The 19144-nt window shown below is 43.9% G+C and overlaps 1 protein-coding gene across 1 annotated transcript; it reads right to left on the bottom strand.

Moving 5' to 3' along the window:
* Positions 1–284: 284 nt before the first annotated feature.
* On the bottom strand, positions 285–17585 carry LOC311432797 (uncharacterized protein). The gene is made up of 5 exons (XM_084511270.1): positions 17563–17585; positions 16880–17438; positions 8837–9375; positions 7524–7590; positions 285–2382 (listed from the first exon to the last, which is right to left on the bottom strand). Exons 2-5 carry the CDS (start codon positions 17424–17426, stop codon positions 863–865), a joined length of 2673 nt encoding a protein of 890 aa, XP_084367396.1. The 5' UTR covers positions 17427–17438; positions 17563–17585; the 3' UTR covers positions 285–862.
* Between the last annotated feature and the right edge of the window lie 1559 nt (positions 17586–19144).

The raw sequence follows: 19144 nt of genomic DNA, 5'->3' as shown, positions 1-19144 counted from the left end.
ATTAAAATTAAGCATTCAGCAAAATAAATATGCTTGTGAATGGTATTCCTTTTTGGTCAGGAAAATATTTTGCCATTTGTAATAAATTGAATAAATATTTGTTTCATTTCAAAAAGTTTAATTTCTAACACATTATTTTCATATTTCATTCCTTCTTATCATGCACCCTTTCACTGGCAAAAAAAACGGGAAAAAACTTTCCCAAATTACTTAAAAGCAGACAATTTCAAAATTAAATTAGAATGATCATTAGTTCCAATGATTTTGTTGAGAAAAAATATTATATTTTGTAAAAACAATGTTCTATTTTTGACCCAGGTTCACTTCAAGAATACGGTGCATGTATACTTGAATGTTACTATACTATCACTTGTAGCCTGTGGCATGTTTGAGGCACTTATAGAAAGCACATTTTATAAGATGTAGACAAATTAGCCTCAAAGTGCATTTAGTCTTCTTGTTAGCCTGCTGCAGTGAAGAAAATGAAAGCAGGTTTCCATTACTTGGCTGTGTTGCTTTCAGTTCCAGCACTAAAAGGTATGTGTTTATCCTCACCTGCAATTTTTGTGGGTCCAGAAATAAATTTTAAAAGACAGCTTTTTTACAAATAGGTTTTGAGCTGAATTCATGGTTCCTCTGACTGAAGATGTTAACAGAAGTAACATCTTGGAACACTGTAAGCTCTCTTTTCTTTAAATACTGATCATTTAATATCTTTAAATATTCCTAAAATTGAGAGCATTTTAGTGGGACGGTATGTTCATGTCAATACACAGTAAAGTGTCAAATACAGACATTGAATCAGAGCAGAATCCAAATCCAATTTAAACCTCAGTTCTGTGCTAACACCTCTGTACAGAAATTACAATGAAATCCATAAAATTGATATGCTGGTTCCATGTTCATGAGTGATCTGATTGATCCTTCCACGCACGCAGTCAAGAGAAACTGATATCAGTGTTCCGTTATGTACTTCAAAAGATGCACGGAGGGACACACTGGTCCATATGCTTCCCTCTGGCATCTGACCTCCAATCTGCTGGGCAATTGCTGTGGGTTGCATGTGATCCATGGTCAACTGGTTGAGAGTCACTTTAAGCACATTGCATGAATGGATTAGCTTTAAGTTAAATGCAAGGCTGGCAACTCCCTTTTCGGTAAAAATGAAGTACTTCTGAGCAAGCTGTCCAGAAGAAACCAGCTGTATCTGTTTCTCACTGGATGAAACCTGGGTGAAATCCAGTAATTTGTTTCTCACGGCTCCAGTAGGCAAACCCGTAACAGAAACTGTGGCTGATATGGCACTAGAAACTGCTGAAGGTATCCAGATGAGGCTAAAAATACTAATTCCAGAACTATCTCCAAAATACCGAACATTACATTGTGCAGGAGAAAGTATCTCAAAGCTAATCAGATCTCCGGCAGCAACTTTTGTGGCCCCAGAAGCAGATATTGACGTGTCTCTGTAGTTTACCCCAGATTTAAATACATTCATTAATTCTCTGTTGGTGCCATTCCTGTTTATATAAGAAATTAAGGAGAAACCCTCCCGGACACATGTATGACCCATGGAATACAATGCTTGGTGGAACACAAATTTGACAACACCGGTTTCAGTGAACTTTATAGCTCTGCCATCATGAGATAAACTTAGCATGTAAGGGTCAGAAACAGAAATTATTTTAAAGGTAGGCCGATAGTTGGTTTGGTAATGCATTGCTGTTGACATCTGTGCACTGATTGCCACAGCACCCGTGTCATGAGACAACCAAAACAAACTTAGTGGTGTGTTAAGATCATAAATATGTAAGTCTTTACTTTGATTGCAGAACTGATTTGGGCTCCTTAAAAACACAGAAAGTGTTTGGCTGGGTTCCACTTCAGCAGCACTGCTTAAACTAGTGCTCTGGAAATATTTTCCTTCTGGTTGTTCAATGCGAACACCACTCAGTTCATAGCCTTCCTCACTGCCATTTAGCTTTAAGGAAAGCTGCAAAAAATTCCTGCAGTTGTGTTTTACTGCAAAATTTAGGTCAGTCCACAACAAACCATGTTGCCTGAATACCAGGCTGGTATCTTCAATGGACAGGATTTCACGGTGAAGCTTTTCCCTTATCTTCAAGTTCAAACCAGAGTAGACCTGAGAGATGCCAGACTTTACAGATGGTAAAACGATGTTTGCAGCCCAAGACTCTGAGAGCTTGTTTTCAGTGGTTGCTGAGCAAACTGTATCACTGACAGTGGAGCAAGGCATGGCCACCATTCCATCTTCACATTTCAAACATGCCTGGCATTCCTGCATTTCCTTATTAAAGAAATACTCCTCGCCACACAATCCCAAAGCAGCATCTTTCTCAGCAATTCCAAGGCATCGGAAGCCACCTGTTCACAGGAAATGGGCAATTTTTATCATTAAACCTTTAAAACAATAAATATAAGAACTCTACAGCTCTATATATCAAGTAACTTTGATAACATGTCTAATCATAACAGAGAAAACAGAAGACAACCATGATGAAAATGAAGATAACCAGGAAGAAATTATTTACTGTGAGGGTGGTGAGGCACTAGAACAGGTTGTCCAGAGAAGCTGTGGATGCCCCATCGCTGGAGGTGTTCAAGGCCAGGCTGGATGGAGCTTTGAGCAACCTGGTTTAGCAGGAGGTGTCCCTGCCCATGGCAGGGGGTTGGAACTGGATGGGGTTTAAGGTCCCTTCCAACCCAAACCATTCTATGATTCTACATTAGATCAGTTTGCACTATTAAAGGATCCTTGCTAGCAAACAGAGGAAACACTACAGGTAACTCACCTTGTCCGAGCCGAATCCAGTGGTTTAGAGTGTGAGGAGCAAGGAGAGAGAAGGGACTGCATAGAGGCAATTCTAACCAAAACCTCTAATGGGTCAGATACAATGACATTGCTCCAAAGACACTCTTTCTCTTAAGTAAAAGGCATAGTGCACTAAGCAGATAAGATACTTCCAACAATGCAGAGTTCCTCTATACAAGAAATGCCCGCTGTCTGCCCAGTCATGTTTTGGGGCAGCACTGCTGTAGCTGTGATTTCTAAAGCAGTGCTTTTCAACCTGAGGGATGTGGACCCCAGGCATTCTGTGTACTGTTTTTAAAGAACCTGCAAGAGAAAAGTAGGAAAAGCAAAATGGCAATCAGCAGGCTTAAAGTCAATATGCAAATGTCCATGCTGTGAAAGGCACAAAACTACTGCCTTAAGACACAGGACAGCAGTGGTCTTGATAGTTTAAAGTTATCAGGAATAATTAATTTAAAAGAAGGCAATTTTGTGCTGTTGGCCAGCATACCATGACCTCGGTGGATCAAAGAATGCACACCCGAAGAGCAGGTTTTAAAAACAGCCTGTAATTTTCTATGGCAATTTTCCAAAGAGCACTGCCAGCTGCCACTGTCTCCAGCTGGAGCAGCTGGTGCCCAAAACCTTTGTGCACAGGGCCTTCAAGACCTAAATCATTGCACATGATTTGAGACAACCAAAAGAATAACCACTTGCAGGTTGTGCCTCAGTTTAATCACCAAGGCACTTGCTTCTGCTTTTTGACCACACATAATCAAACTCAATAATTGTCTTTCTTATAGCTCTTCTTAAATATCCTTCACTATCTAACCACTGTGTTATTTTATTCACAAGCGTTTTTTAATCACATACATTTGCTATACTCCTCAGCTGGAAAGTTGCTGTATCTGAGCAGGGATTTGCTCCAAGACTGGGACTACAAGCATTTGACACGGAGCCCAGCAGGCCAATTTTCTCCATTGCTAAACCCAGGGCGGAGCTGGCTATCACCAGACTGCTGATGCAAGCAGAAAAGCACACCACACGTACTGAGGACTGCAAGTCAGAGCAGTACATCTGCACCTGGCACACAAGGAAGGTCTGGATATTGGCTAAAATTCACTTCTGATACAACGTTATTCAGCTGAGAATACCAGACACTGTATTAATTTATACAGACTTCGTATATTCACCCTCATATCTTTGCCTATTCATGTTTCATTCACTGAAGAGATGATTCTTCGCTAACACTGATATGTAGGACTACATAATTTATGATGTAAGAATATTCTTTCAGAGACCCTGTATGGTTTCCTCAAAAGAGCTTGTTAAAGAAAAGTAAGATTTTTTCCATTTGAAATAAGTTAAAAGAAATTTATCGTTTTATTCCCCCTGAAAGTGTTGAGCTTTTATTTTTACGAGAAGCAAATACCAAATAAATAAGATCACATTTTTTCAGCTATGAATATACAATGGAGAATATAAAAGAATATCCCTTTGCTTTGCTGTTGAAAATAGATCAGTGTACACCATAGTATAACTATTCACATGACACCTTTTAACCAGTTCTACTGCTCATATCAATGGCTCCCACGACAGTCAAAAATACAGGATGAAATGCTATTGAATAGACAAACACAACTGTTTCATACAGCAGAGACCTGCAGAAGTGCCTAGAAATACTTTTCTTGCTATTTGCTTCTTTAAAATATTTGCATTTATATTTAAGGATTTTTATAAATACAAAATTTTACAAATATATGTGGTGACTACCCTTATCAATTTGCTGTCTACTTTTTGTCAGTTGAGACTGCAGCAGGTGTTCCCCCTTAATGTACTTTAAATAGGGGACTTCAAAGCAGCACATGGGCTCCTTTATACTGTGGACACAGTAGCAAGAGCAGCATCGTGTCCTCTGCTAGCCCAGAAGAGGTCGAGCAGCAAAAGATAGCCCAACATCAGAAAGCCAGCAGAGCAGCATGCTGTGACTGCTTCCTATTTCTCTCTGACAATCTCTCCCACCTCTTTCTGGGCACTGCTGGTTTTATTGTGAGCAACCCAGCTGTAGTTGAGCTGTTTTTGTGAAATTGGGTGTCTCTGTAACACACCCACCAGCCCTCACAGTTCCTGAAGGCCAGGCAATTGCAACACAACTAGAGTAGCCATGCACCTAGTTGCTGCTGGGACTATTCATAGCTGCAAATGTGATATTCAAGCAGAGTACAAGAATCCATCCTCTTCTTGAACCCTCTATGTCAGATTTCAATCATTACAATTCAGCATAGATAATTACAAATCAGTGCTATTTAAGTTCTTGTTATTCACCACTTGCATTCACATTCTTGCTTTTGCAGTATTTCATCAATTTCCAGGGTCTTTCCAAATGCTGTCCTGCAGAAGACAAACCTGCAGTGTCTCACTTGAGGAGAGGACTCTACATAGCCTGGCTGCCAAGCTCAGATTGAGTTACTCTGAGAGCAGAGCTCTCCTGTTAGATCACTGAACCTGCTTTGAGATCCAAGGGAATACACCTCTCTGACCCACTGGTGTGAGGCTGTCCCAGTTTTGTGTCCCCACATGCAGCCTGTACCACAGCCTGTATTCCTGGTAGACACGCACATAACACAGCCAGCCACACGGATGAACACTGACAGAAAATGATGCCTTTGCCCACACAAGCACGTGCAGTACTCACACAAACATGGATAGCATGGATGGTTCAGTCCTGTTCCTCTTCTCTAGATGCCTGGGACTGAAGGCCACTAGTGGAATATCCACACACCATATGGGTCACTCCAATAACTGGTCCTACACTGTCTGGTCTCCTCCAGTTGCTGGCATCTGAACCTAGGAGCTCCCCTAAGTCTGAGGTCTTGCTATAGTTGCTGGTACTCAGACCTCTTATCCTACTCACCAGCTAGTCCAGCTTGAATTTTGCTAGCACTCACTACCTTCCCCTAAACACCCGTAATAATTTTTGTATATTCCCGTATCCATTTAAAACACTGTATAACAGGTCCTGTGCAATTCTCAAATCCTCTCCCTGCATCCCACAGTAAGTTCCATTGCAAGTCCCCTTAAGTTTGCCTGGCATGGTGGGGAGAGTGCCTTTGGTCAACTCCACTTAGTGGGATCACACCAAGGACAACAGTCTGTGAAAAAAGTGAATGGGTGAAGAAAGAGAGTCTCCTACTTGCATGTTTATTTATCATTATTTGCTGTGCCTCCCTTCACACTGTCAAGGGAACATGAGCTGCTTCAGATCCAACAACCTTTGCGTGCAGCTCAAGAAACCACATACAGCATCTGGAACTCATACATCAGATCACAACCCCATATACCCTCTATTACCCAAAACAGACATCCAGTTTCAGCCTCCTTTTGATAAGTTGTATACATGTAGATAATGAGCTACCATGAACAGGCTGAAAGTAGCAGTCTTCTCTAATAAAAAATAAGAGAGCGCACTCTCTTCCATGACAGATGGGAAAGACAACAGGACACTGAATCCTGATCCAAGTGGTAGAGAGAGCTTGCCTTTGCATCTTTATAAATTACCATTAAAAATGTGAGAAGAGAAATCAGGTCTTGCTTCTTCTTTCTTAAGTCTGATGGTACCTCATCTACAGCATCTGCCAGGTAAGGCAGCACTAGGTGCTCTCTTCTAGTCATTTCCAGTTTCCTATGGTGTTTTTGTAATACCATGCAACCCACCACAGTTCCTGCCCAGATAAAGGACAATGTACACAAACACAAGTCCTCTTTTAACCCTTTCCTAGGATCAGTTCTCTTCCACTTTTTTCTTTACCAGTGCTAGGGCAGAAATAGTACAAAATCACTCATTAAGAGCAGAAAACAGCCTTTGCCCCTCAGAGACCCCACCTTTTCAAGTAAGAAGTTCAGAGGAGGAAAAGCATATAAGCTGATGAAGCCTTCCCTTGTTATTCTACTGGGTTATTCTACTGGGAGCCCTCAAGTAGAGGCTACAACCACTGAAATGCTTTGTTTGATCACACAGTTCCTTTCAAACTTTTTGGCCAACCAGAAGTTAGACATGTAGAAAGAAAACTAGCACCTTAATACATTTTGCTCAATACATCTATTAATTTTGCTCTTGTGTGTCTGACTGCCATGAGAAATAATGAAGCCTAAGCCTGAAGTGCACAATACCATTCAAATCTGTGCCTGAAAGTTCCCCCGTGCACCCACAAATGATGACAACTGTTGGTCGTTCCTCAATATTTGACAATATTATTGCTAAAAGAGAGTAAGATTGATGAAGAAAGGCTTTATAAGAACCTTCATTAGATCAAATCAAATATCTACCACAGCACAGCAGAAGGAAAATGACAGCTATTTTTCTCCATTAGGAATAATATCTGTGATTTTCACCCCATTTGCACCAGCATAAACAAGGTCAGGTCATCAGTGAAAATTAAAATCAAAGCATATAAAAACCCATGAAAATAAGGTTAAGAGGACCATCCAAAGGTCCTGGGGGATATTGTGTTCTAAATAGACCATATTATGTTCTAAATAGCACACAAGAACTGCTATCAACTTAGAGCTGAGTGTTTTTCAACCCCTTTGATTCCAGCAAGCTGAGCATGTCATTAGTCACAAACACACAGGCCTAAGTCTTTATCTATCTCTTCAGCCTGTTCCCGAAGATCTAATTATCTTTGTTCTTTAATTACTGGAGAATATAACTTACCTGGAGTATTCAGACACTTTATCCTCTCACCACAAATGCTTGGAGATTCAGTACATTCATCTCTGTCCTGTAAATCACAAGAATCATATTGAAACACTTTAATGCCATCACTTAAATTTGAAACAGGCTCTTCAGGCTCTGTGACACCCAGACATATGTGGGGAGGAAGAGAGGAGTGATTGCACAAACATGCTGGAGCAAGACAACCTGTTTTGGATTTGTGACCTGTTCTAGCAAGGTATCAAACAGACCCTGTGGTCTCCACAGAAAGCTAGCAGTGTACAGACCACAAACTAAATGGGTAGGTTGTTCTACTAACACTTTTTACAGCACATAATCTGTGACACAGTACCAACTCCATCAATCAGTTGACCTTGAGGACATTGTAACAACCAAGAAAGCATTAGGAAAAGCTCTTTAAGACATTTAGTCTGGGAGGAAGGTGCTAACTGAAAAACATCCAAGTGAAATAAATTAATCTTTCCTGCCAACAAGCCCTACCCTCACCCTACAGCAGGTAGAAGGGAAAGAACAAAAAACTAAATTTGCCATCAAACACTCACATTAAAGACAAGTGAGACTAGCAGGGGGAAGAGCACAGATTTTCAGTTTCTTCTCAACAGCATGGGCTTAGGTCTCTAGCTGTTAAGGTTCACATTAAGCCAAGGACTGGGAGCAACGCTTGGCAAAGATACTGCTTTAAATATTAAGATCCTCACATATCCTAGGACTTTTAAATAGAAGTGACCAAAGAGCCATCTCATTTTGTTTACATGCTGGTTTTGTATAATAAAATGCATTTAATACTAAAAATATCAGGGTTGAACATATTTCAATGTTTGTATGTTGTGTTTAAGCTAGAACTAGATTTTACATTTACTTTAACTGACAACTTTTGTTTGCAATTTATAAACAACCACCTGACCTTTCTTTAGTTTTACTTAATAAAGCTTTCCTCTACTTTTCCAGTGTGTCTAGCACTTCATGTAGACTGGACTGGGATTAAATAAACAAATTTAGCATGTATAAGTGTATGTGCTTTAGGATGTCCTTTCCTACCAGGATGAACAGAATTGACCAGCTCTTAGCCTTGGGAAAGCTTTACATCCAGCACTCACAAACTAGTGCCCATTTACACCAGCAAATGGTAGAGAAAACCCACAGAAAACTCCAGGCAAACTTTGAAGTGCCACAACCCATTCAATAAAACACAGTAACTAGCTCTCTGACTAGTTACTTCCAGAATGTCATCCTTGTTTGTCCAACACAATACTTCATATACAATAACTGAAAGATACAGAATGATATTTCACCTGGCAAATCCGATCAGAGTTTGCAGAACACTCAGCCATTTGGAAAAAACCAGCAGGACACAATGTGCATTTTTCACATTGTGAAGGTGTCTTTTGGAAATTGCAAAATTCATCACTTTCACAAAGACCACAGTCCAGCAAAGACTCCCCAACATTAATCACTTTTGCATCCACTTCTACTTTATGGACAGAATATGACTTCTGGAGATGATTCCTGACCTGGTTCTGAAGTCCTTGAAGATGACTTTCAAAATAATTTTGAATATCTTCTTGCAAACTCTGAAATGACATTTGTTTCACTGTGTCAAAAAGCATGCCATACTGGACTTTGATCAGATCCATTTGCTCATACATTTTTCTTTGCTGTTCAAGAATCTCCTTTTGCTGGCTAACCAGTATGTGCTGCTGTTCAGCAAGTTTTTGCTGCAAATCTACAATGATTTGCTGCTGGCTTTTTAGCATTTCAGTAAATTTCTCGTGTCCTTTTGCAAGGTGCAGCTGTAGTATTAGGGCATCTTCAGACGGAACTTCGTTTTCTCCTGAAATACAATTGACTGATTATTATCCAAGAAAAATGATTTTCCAGGTTGCTGTATTATCTCTTCAAAGGCATTCACATTTTATAAGTTAATGAAAAGTCTCGTTAAATTCAGGTCATGATTGGAAAGCCAATTCCTTTACTATCTTTATAGCTCCCTTATGAGACTGCAAGCTCTTCGATTTCATAAGCAACATTTATAGCCAGAGACACTAAAAAAGTCATAATCAAACCCCATGCTTCAGGGCATAAATTAATCATCACTTGAGGTCAATAACAGATTAATCATGTCTATGTACATGTTCAAATACAGTAGAGAGAAAAGGGTCAACTTTCACTGTAAAGGTGATAAAATGAGGTGATAAAACTTGTTGAGAACACTAAGCTATTTAGGGTAGTAAAAATAAGGGTCAATTACAGAGAACTGCAAAAGAAGTCTATGATACTAAGGACCAGCAATAAAATGGCAAAAAGAAACTCAAAGAAGATAAAGGTAAAATGATGCACTCACCGGGAAAAAAAGAATCTTATTCTTTCATAAAAAAAATGCTGTGCTTGTATATGATTATTAGCACTCCAAAATGATCTTGAGCTAATATAGCAGGTCTAGATACAGATCTTGGGCTACAAAGCCATGTAAGCATCAGTTCAGGGTCCAACAGAGGTTAAAAAGGCAAATAAAATGTTAGGAGCAATTAGAAGAGGAATAACAGAAGAGAACATATAATTACAACATTGTATTAATCAATAGAGCATCTTTAATACAGTATACAGTCCTGGTTCCCCGTGTCAAAAAGGGCACAGAAAAACTCAAAAAGGTTCACAGAAGGGCAATAAGGAACATTTAACATACAATACCCCTACAATATGAGAAAGTAGATAGGATTTTTCAGGCTGGTAAAAACAACTGTGTTATATTACAGGAGTCCTAAAGAAAGCAGATATGGAAAGACACTCCACTCTGTCTTGCAATACAAGAATTAGGTGGCACTAAATGAAGGCAGCAGGTTCAATACATGGTAGTAGTTCAGACATGTCAAGAAGTTGTTGACCTTCTATGAAGTTTATACAGCCTTGCTTATTTTTAATACCTCTACCCCTTGTCAAGTATGCATGAAACCAGCCCATAGGTTCAAGTTACTGGGCAGCAAGACAGTTACATGCATGATGTGATTGGATATCGGGAATTTTCGTAGACCTATATAGTTCCATTTGTGCTTGGGGCTGGAAAGACATACACAATTTCCTTTCCATAAGACTTGTGCTTGCAGAAGTCTGGCTTACAATTGTGAGTGTGGGCAGAAAAGCACAGATCTACGCTAAGTATTTTGACCATGCAAGTGACAACACGGTGCCAATGGACCACACCACATAGAAGCAAGAGTCATGCCTTCAAAGCAAATGGAAAGGTAAAGGGCAGCCCTTACCCGGGCAAATGCATTCCCCTAGGGAACTGCTTCATAGATTAACAGCCATTGGACTTACTGTCAGATGAGCTTGTGTACATGTCTGCCTTTATCAGTAACTACATCTTGATCTTGACTTTATGCTTAACAAATAACATTAACAAATGCAGGTTTGTAAGAAACAAATAGGAATGAAAATTAACTATACAAAACCGCCCCATTCTAGGCCTTTTGACCCTCTTAATGGAAAAGGAAAGAAGAGGTGAGGAAAAGTCCAACTGCATCATTTAAAAGTCAGTCCAGGAAATTGGGAAACGATGAAAGGCAGTGAGTTAGTCAAGGATGCATTACAAAACTTCCTTTTTTTTTCACAAAACTACTTTTTCTCCAGCTCTTGTTTTTAGCCATTACCAAGCTATGGACAGGAAGAATACAGACTCTTCTAGAACAGGGTTATTGTGTTGTAACCTCCCCCTCTTTGAATCTGGTCTTTCATCACAAACATGAGCAGATCTATCAATGCAACGGTTAACTAAAGCCCTGATTCAGTAAAACACATCATGTACAGCTTATGTTTAAGCACGTACTTGGGGAGCATCATCTCCAGCCAGTAACTGGCAAACTTTCTGACTGCACTGAAACTATTCTTGTAATTCCCTCTCCCCACAACAGGCTTACAGAACTCCGTAACAACAGCAGCATTCCAGTTTGTCAATTTACCTTTGCTCCTTTTGGTTGTCTAAAGCTCAGCCGGTGACAATATGAGCCCTAAGAAATCCTTCATGACTGTTTTTATCCTCATTTTAATTTTACAGTTCTATGACAAAACTTAGTTTTACGCCAGTACAAGAGACCCTCCCCTGCACATTAGCTGGTGCTACAGGTAGTTCACAACACCAGAGCAACAAAGAGTATAATAAAACTCTTGCACAAAAAAGATTACTAAAAAGAAATGAGAATACAATTAAGTGGAGGAGAATCGTGTTTGCCAAAAGAATTCTGAAGTAGAAGTTTAAAATAGCTCAGAGGTTCTATGCCCTAAAAATGGCCCTGTTTCTCTCTGTTAACTACACAAAGGTAACCCACAGTGAATGTCAGATAGGGATGTCTCTATCACAGTCATCTAAAATTATACAAGAATTCCAGTGCAAGAGATCTTTAGAAATTGTTACACTCCCGCAATCCTACTGAACTACCTTTCCCCATTCCGCAGACAAGAATCAAACAGGTAAACCCCCTTGCAACATCCGGACGTTCTCATGACCACAGACGCAATATTACCTTTCTTACACACACACACTATACTCAACCATGGTAAGGTCTATTTTGCAGCCACCTGCTCCGCACTTCCAGGATCCATGGTGCAAACACAGTACCTACCTATGACCTGCTGCCATATTTCTCTAGGATGCCTTAGAAAGGACATGTTATCCTGAGGGTGTGCTGCAAGGACAATGTAGCCCTCAAGCACAACCTGGTTGGAGGTCAAAAACTAAAAGCAGACAGTCTGGAAGGAAGGCCAGCAGAAAGACTAACCCCTCTGAGATCTTCAGTGGGTCCCAGGGGCATGGAGCCACCTGATGGTGCCACCCCCTCCTGGTAGCCACAGGAGATGAGAGCAGAGGGTTGCAGGCACCGCTCGGAAGAGTGCAACAGCATGAGAAGCTACAACCTTGTTCACTGGGCTTGGCAGGTATGAGATATGGCAGCTGCACATTAACTGCAGATAAGTCTGTCCAAAAGAAAACAGAAAGATGGGTTGGATGGGAAATATGAAGGATTTAATGGCAACTGAAGAATGAGGGGAGAAACACAGAGGAATACAAGATAAGACGGTGAAAACAGGCTCTGTACAGTCCTTCTTTTGGCATGCCAGTCTTTCATCTGGAGTAAGGTGTACTCAGGGAGGTGCCGAGGAACACCAGTGACAATTCTGCAGTGGAATGGTCTCATCTGATTGAAATGGGAGTTCAGGTCTGCACTCTAGTATCTTCCTCTCACCACAGGAGCCTGGCCAACAGAAGTGGTGGTTCAGCTGCAGTTCGCAGGAGCCTTCTAGATCATACCTATGGTGCTGGCGATATTGGATGGAGAGATGATGAATACGTTGGTGTGATCTCCACAGCAGGGCTGTGCCTGCTCTGGCTGGCAGCTGGTGAAGAGTGAGAGTCACCTGCTTCGTGCAGATCAACCTGCAAACATAGACATCATGCTGGGAATCAGCTAGAGCCCCGGGTGCTGGCCTTTATCTTGGACATCTGGTACTAGGCACTGTCTTCAGCAAGCATTTGAGTGCACCTCACTTGAATGGTCACCAAAACACAACCTTCTCTATCAGGCAAACTGGAGGGAAGATTTCTCTCAGTGACTGAAGAACCATTGCAAATCTACTCGTGCACTGTTGTAGAGCTGGCAGTCATAGGCTGGGGTGGGCCAAGAGGTCTCCTCCACCTGTGGATGGCGACAGTACAGGCAGAAAATGGCCTTAGGGTCACCTGGGTATTCCACGTGTATTTCAGCTCCCCAGCTGTTTGAGAAGAGGTCAATGGTAAGCACCCCATGCTGCTGGTCTCAGAGTAATGTGCTAGCATGGTACCCAGACAGGAACATTCTCCTAAAAATGAAGGAAAGACAGAAACAGTCACTGATCCATTTCTTCTTGTATGGATGGTTTCCTCAGTTTTGAGCTACAGCATCTCAAAATGTGTACCTAAAGGGCCAGACAGCCTTCTGTTTCTTTCTAATTACGCTTTTATACTTGATATAAAACTGACAGAAATCTCCATAGACAAATTCTCTGCATGTCTGCCAAAGAAACCTCTTTTAGGGTGATTAATTTAGGAAGAATCAGGAGAATGGGTGAAGCTGTAGAAGCGGCAGATAACTTTGTCATACGCCTGTGCTCTTTCCAACTGTGTTGGTAAGTTCCTGGAGCCTATGTAAATGTGTGATCACCTGTGCTGTCTGCAAAATGTACAGACATCACCCTGTAGTTATGCAAAAATTGTAGTTACAGAAAAAATACTTGATATTTTCTTTGCTCCCTGCTTAAGCCACTTGATGAGCACATGCAGCAGCCTCATCTCAAAACACTGAAATGAAAACTTGGAAGACAGCAGCTACTCTGAGTACTGGAGGCAGCTCCGTATACTCTAACTACTCCTGGAGGTTCCTGGAGCTCAGCCAAGCCTGTCTGCAGCATATTTACTGCTGCATGCAAGAGGTCCCTACATTTCCTCCCGAGGGCTTCTTTCTGACCACACTACTGACCAGCACAGCTAGTTCCCCCTGCATCTGGTCCTTCTCCATGAAGTTACGTCTGTACTGCACATCTGTAAGCCTAACTGAGACAGGTTCCTGCCATTCCTGCACAGTAAGATTCACTCATACAATTTCTTGACAGGAAAGCCACCATCTCCACCAAACAGACTGGGCACACCTCTTGCATGAGCTCTCAGCCTCCTCTATCATGGCTCTTTAGAAGACTAGAAGCAAAGGATGTTATTCATGACATTTACCTGGATTTGCCCCATCGTGTTCTCTGCATGCTGTTTGAATAGCAGTTCCCTCCATACAATGGCAAATGCATTTCCCCAGCTTCGAGGTGTGATTACCAACTTTGTTGTTCTTTTTTTTTCTAGCAGGCAGGCCATGCTGGAATTGCTATAGAACCACGCTCGTTTCCAAGACCCAGCTGCAAATGGGGGTTGAAGAAGGCATTCTCTGCACTACTGCAGAAATTCCACTGATATGGGCTCCAAAGAAAGGTCTCCAAGGTCTTAGGCATATGCAGAGAATGTTAGAGGCACAGCAGAATGCTAGATGCTCGCCTGTACACCAGCTTGAAGGAAAACAAAGACTGTAGATGTGGCTTATTTTGTTGCTCCTGATGCTAAGTGCATGGGATTTCTGCTAGATGTTGATGAATCCAGTATGATTTTCTTCCACCTTTGGGAAAAAAAGCTGCCTTGTGAAGGACTGGGTCCGGTGTTTGGAATGGGCAAAACATGCAGACAGGCCCTTAGTGCAAACCGGACAGAAGTCTTCAGCCCAGGTCTCATCCACACCAATTGCATGATTGCTGCAGTGGTCTTGGGAGTGGGCTGCTGCCAACCTGTGTCACTCACAGGATGCGAGCCAAAAGCAGTGAGAAGGGAATTCCTTTGTGGGTGCAGTTGTCCTCATCTGGAAATTCAGACACCGAAGCTCACGTGTTATCACAGGTTTGCTCACTGTGTGCTTCCTTGCTGACGGCGCCTTCCGCTGTACTAGGTGGTTTAGTGGGCAGTGCTGTTCACTGCTTTCCCTCCAACATACAGGATGCTGGTCTCTGCCACAGGTGAGAATGGCTGGGACCAGCGAGGCACGTGAAGGAGGTGAACGCACAAATCCATGACAGACGTTGGCCATAATAAGTATAATCCATTCTTGATGGCTTGAAGAGCTTTAAGGGAAAAATGATACTGCTGTTCCTCTCAGACTTCACCCAGCAACATGCCTGCAAAGAGCATAAAACTGAAAGATTACAGTGAATTCTTGTTTCAAGTCTCAAAATCCCCAGTGTCTTCACTGTCCAACCCCTCTGCTTTACCTTCCTTTATTCTGTTTTCCTCTGTCCTGTGCCAGAGAGGACAGAGGACCTAACCCTATGGCCTAGGAGATGATGGATAAATGCAACTCACCATGTAAGTTGATGGAACTGGAGATTGAGCAGCAGAGACTGATCTCGGTCCTCTAAAAACAGCCATGGAGTAAGAGGATGTTTGGAGAAACAGGTTACGCTGGGCTGGATTCTCTTTGTTAGACCTTCAGGAAGGTACAGTGTGTCTGCTTTCAGCACCATCCAAGAAGTGTGAGTCTTTTCTGCCTGTGCAGAATGACCTTATCATTTACCACAAGTTGTATTACACAGAGATGGATCTTGGTGAGCACAAAGAAAATGCAAAGATCCTAGGTCCTTTTGCAAAAGGGAGATATGGTAATCATGATGAGTGTGTAAAAAATATGCACAGAAGCAGAAAAAAAAAAGAAAAAAAGAGGTTGAGCATACTGTCTTCTCAGTTTTCTGCACACCTTTGGTCAGGGGGTGTACAGAGGTTCTGGAAGACATCTGGGAGCACTATCAGGGAAGATGAAGGCACACAGCATCACGGTAATATGCAAAGGGGGGTTAAATCTCTGCCCTGTGTCTGGGATCACCACTAAGTGCTGCAGCCTAATTAAGAGGAGGTGATGCTTTACCAATTAGTTGTCCAAAATGAGGCTTGACATGTGCTCTGCTGTCTGGAGCAGCCACTGCCCTCAGATTGGCCACAAGGACGTGACAAAGTTTAAGTATCCTTTACGCTTTCCATTAGCTTTGACCACCAATCAGGGATTAAATAAATCACTCTTCCTCATAAACTTTATATCTTTCAAATAAGGCATTAAACCAGAACCCAAACTGCTCTGCGGTCATTAAAGGTTGGCTGATGCTTTTAATGTGGGTAAATCCACATATCCCAGGCAATTACACAGCGTCTTTTGCTGACCTGTGAGTACAACCATGGACATCTCTGGTTTCTACAGGGATACTGAACTGACGAGGGCTGTACCATGCTCTGAATTAAGTGCAATAAGCAATGCCCTGCGATTTCTTTTTCTGCTGGCTACCACCGTAAGCCAACTTGTCAGCAGCAGCAAGTTTCACAGCACCAGCCCGTTCATTCAGGGTGCTGAGCGCACATGTGAGGCCTCGTAGGATGCTGCTGTAAACCAAAGCCCTGAGAAACACCAGGCTGCAAAGACAGAGCCAGTTAGAGGTCTTACGCTTGCTTTAAAATAGCACTAAAACGTCCCCGTTTTGCCATGTCCCATCCATTGCTGGAGTCTCACGAGTGTGCGCCCACACCTGTGTGTGTGCGGAGGGGGAAGAAGGGGCCGCACACCCCCGACGTGCCCCACAGCAGTGCCCCAAACCTTCCCCCCGAGCCCGGCTCAGCACCCGGAGCTGCTCACCCCGCTCTCACACCTCGGGGGGAGCTCCCACCAAACTCCGGGTGCGAGGAGCAGACCCCCCCCAAAACCCACCTCCCCCCGGTCCCCTCGGGCCACCCGCACCTGGCTTCACGTCGCAGGCCAGCTGCACCCCCAGGGCGCCTCCTCCGCCCAGCTCGGGCCCCCCGTAGGCGAAATCATCCCCGGCGAACTGCGCTGCCCGCTCGGCGGCTCGGAGCAGGGCGGGCTCGGGGCAGCCCTCGCCGGGGGCGGAGGCGCCGCAGCCGCCGGTGCCGCGGGGTCTCGGCCGCAGGCGGGGGGGCAGGCGGCACTCCAAGCCCTGGCAATCGCGGCGGGTGGCGTTGGAGGAGCAGCCCCCGGCCGGGCAAGCCTCCGGAGGACCCCCTCTGGCTGCGGGGGGTTGCGGCTTGCCCTGCGGGGCCCGCAGCGGCGTGGCGGTGTGCGGGAAGGAGCGGGCGGGCCGGCCGGCACGGGCTCCGCAGCGAGCCCCGCGGCAGGGCGGCGGGGGAGCCTCGCCAGCGCAGGGGGGCAGGCGGCAGGGCTCGGAGCCGCCGCCGCCGCCACCGCCTCCGCTGCAGCCCCCGGCGCCCAGCAGCGAGAGGCAGACGCCCAGCCAGCAGCGTGCCCACCACCGCCTCCTGCCCGGCATCTCCGGCAGCGCCTGCAAGGGAAAAAATAAAAAAAAATAATAAAAAAAAAGTAGCCAGAAAGAAAAAATAAAATAAGTTTTGAACCCTCTTCGCCACCCCCCCCCCCCCCCCCACGGTGTCTCCCGGTTGAGGAACCTGCGGGGCAGAGCCCGGAGCGAGCGTGCGCGGCCTCGGGGCTCGGCGGCGGGGACTGAGCCGCTCCGAGAGCCGGAGGGGAGTGGGAAGGGGCAGCAGCATTCCTGGGGCTCCTCAGCATCGGATTTCCCAAGCGCCTCCCTTTAACTCCTTCGCTCCTCCGGGCCCCTGCCGGCGGGGCGGCGGCGGGGAGCCCGCGGGGGCCTTCCCGTTAAAAAAAAAATAGGGGAAAAAAATCATAATAATTACCCCAAAAGGCTAGGAATAAAGCGCACGCACCGCGCGGCTACCGATAAGTAAGTTTCGTGCGTTTGGGCCGAGCTGGTTGCATTTCTGGCTTCCCGCTTTGATCGCCAGAAACTTGCATCAAAGATAAAAGCACGCTCACCAGCTGCTGCTTGCTCTGATGCTACCTAAAGCCTAAGCTGGAGCGGAGGGGTGATTTTGACTTGAGTGCATTACTTTTTGGTAAAGTGACTTCCCTAGAAGTGCTCACAGTGGCGTGTGAGAAGCAGCATACCTTCCAGGGGCTCCGGAGCAGGAATAAACTCCCCACAGCAGGAGCCACCTCGCTTATCTAATCTCTTCCACATGTTACTGGTGGAAGGCGACACCACAGACGTGGCCGCTTCAGCACTAACTGCAGATGCCGCATTTTGTCTTTGGGAAGTTGGCCGGTGCAGATTCAATAGTTATGGACAGATGAAAAATGACAGAAAATATGATTTATTGATTCATTATCTTCAGCTTCCTTCCATCCATCAGCTCACACACATGTAACCTCCCGCTCATTATCTTTGCAATGCTCTCACACAACGTATTTGCTATCAGTTGTGCAGGAAAGTGAAGAAACAGCACATTTCCCTCTGTGCACAGAGTCATGGTGTCCCCAGCTGATTTCTGTGGGGCTGATGATCTGCCATATCGCAGGGCTCAAGCCTGGGAGAGGGAAATCTGAAAGCCCTGCCAGACCAAGTCCTACATGAAACTCCCCACAGTTTCTAGAATCTCTACCTTCACCTCCAACTGAAGTAGGATTCCTGGATCAACTGCTTCTCAGAGATACTAGTTTTCCTTCCTATGGTGTCCAGTACCTCTGCCACAAAGGGCCATGGGCTAAATGGCAAGAAACCTCCAGGATCTGTCCATCCAGGGAATACTCATCAGCAGAGTGCTTTTGGAAGAGAGTTGAGAAGAAACAGGTGTTCAAAACAGGCATCTATCAGGAATGACATAGGTATAATTGTCTTTTCTCGAGATAGGAGCTAATTGACCTCAAAGTCTCTTCTTGACCTGTTCTCTACAACCATAGCATATGTTTCTTCCCAGTCACACTAGGCAGCTGTCTGAGCCCTCAGGAACACCATGTGTAGGTACCTCAGGGACATATTGGAAAGTAGTTTCCAATTCACAACAAAACTTTAGTGCAATCATTTATATCCTTGGCTATAATGAGAACAGAATTTGGCTGTTAAATTTAGTCTTCAACAAGATCCTGTAATTCTTGTGGTTCTACACATGTTCCTGTCCCTGCTCCATCATTTATATCAAAGGGGATATATACATATATACCATCATGTCC

Source organism: Aythya ferina (genome assembly GCF_964211825.1).
Source record: "Aythya ferina genome assembly, chromosome: 2".
In the NCBI taxonomy this organism is placed as follows: domain Eukaryota; kingdom Metazoa; phylum Chordata; class Aves; order Anseriformes; family Anatidae; genus Aythya; species Aythya ferina.
This window is presented reverse-complemented; position numbering and strand designations above follow the sequence as displayed.

Coding starts and splice junctions, on each gene's coding strand:
- LOC311432797 (XM_084511270.1), bottom strand. CDS start 17,426: ATGCCGGGCAGGAGGCGGTGGTGGGCACGCTGCTGGCTGGGCGTCTGC. Junction 7,591..8,836: donor ACTCTGATCGGATTTGCCAG/GTGAAATATCAT, acceptor TGTGATTTACAG/GACAGAGATGAATGTACTGA. Junction 2,383..7,523: donor AAAGTGTCTGAATACTCCAG/GTAAGTTATATT, acceptor TCCTGTGAACAG/GTGGCTTCCGATGCCTTGGA.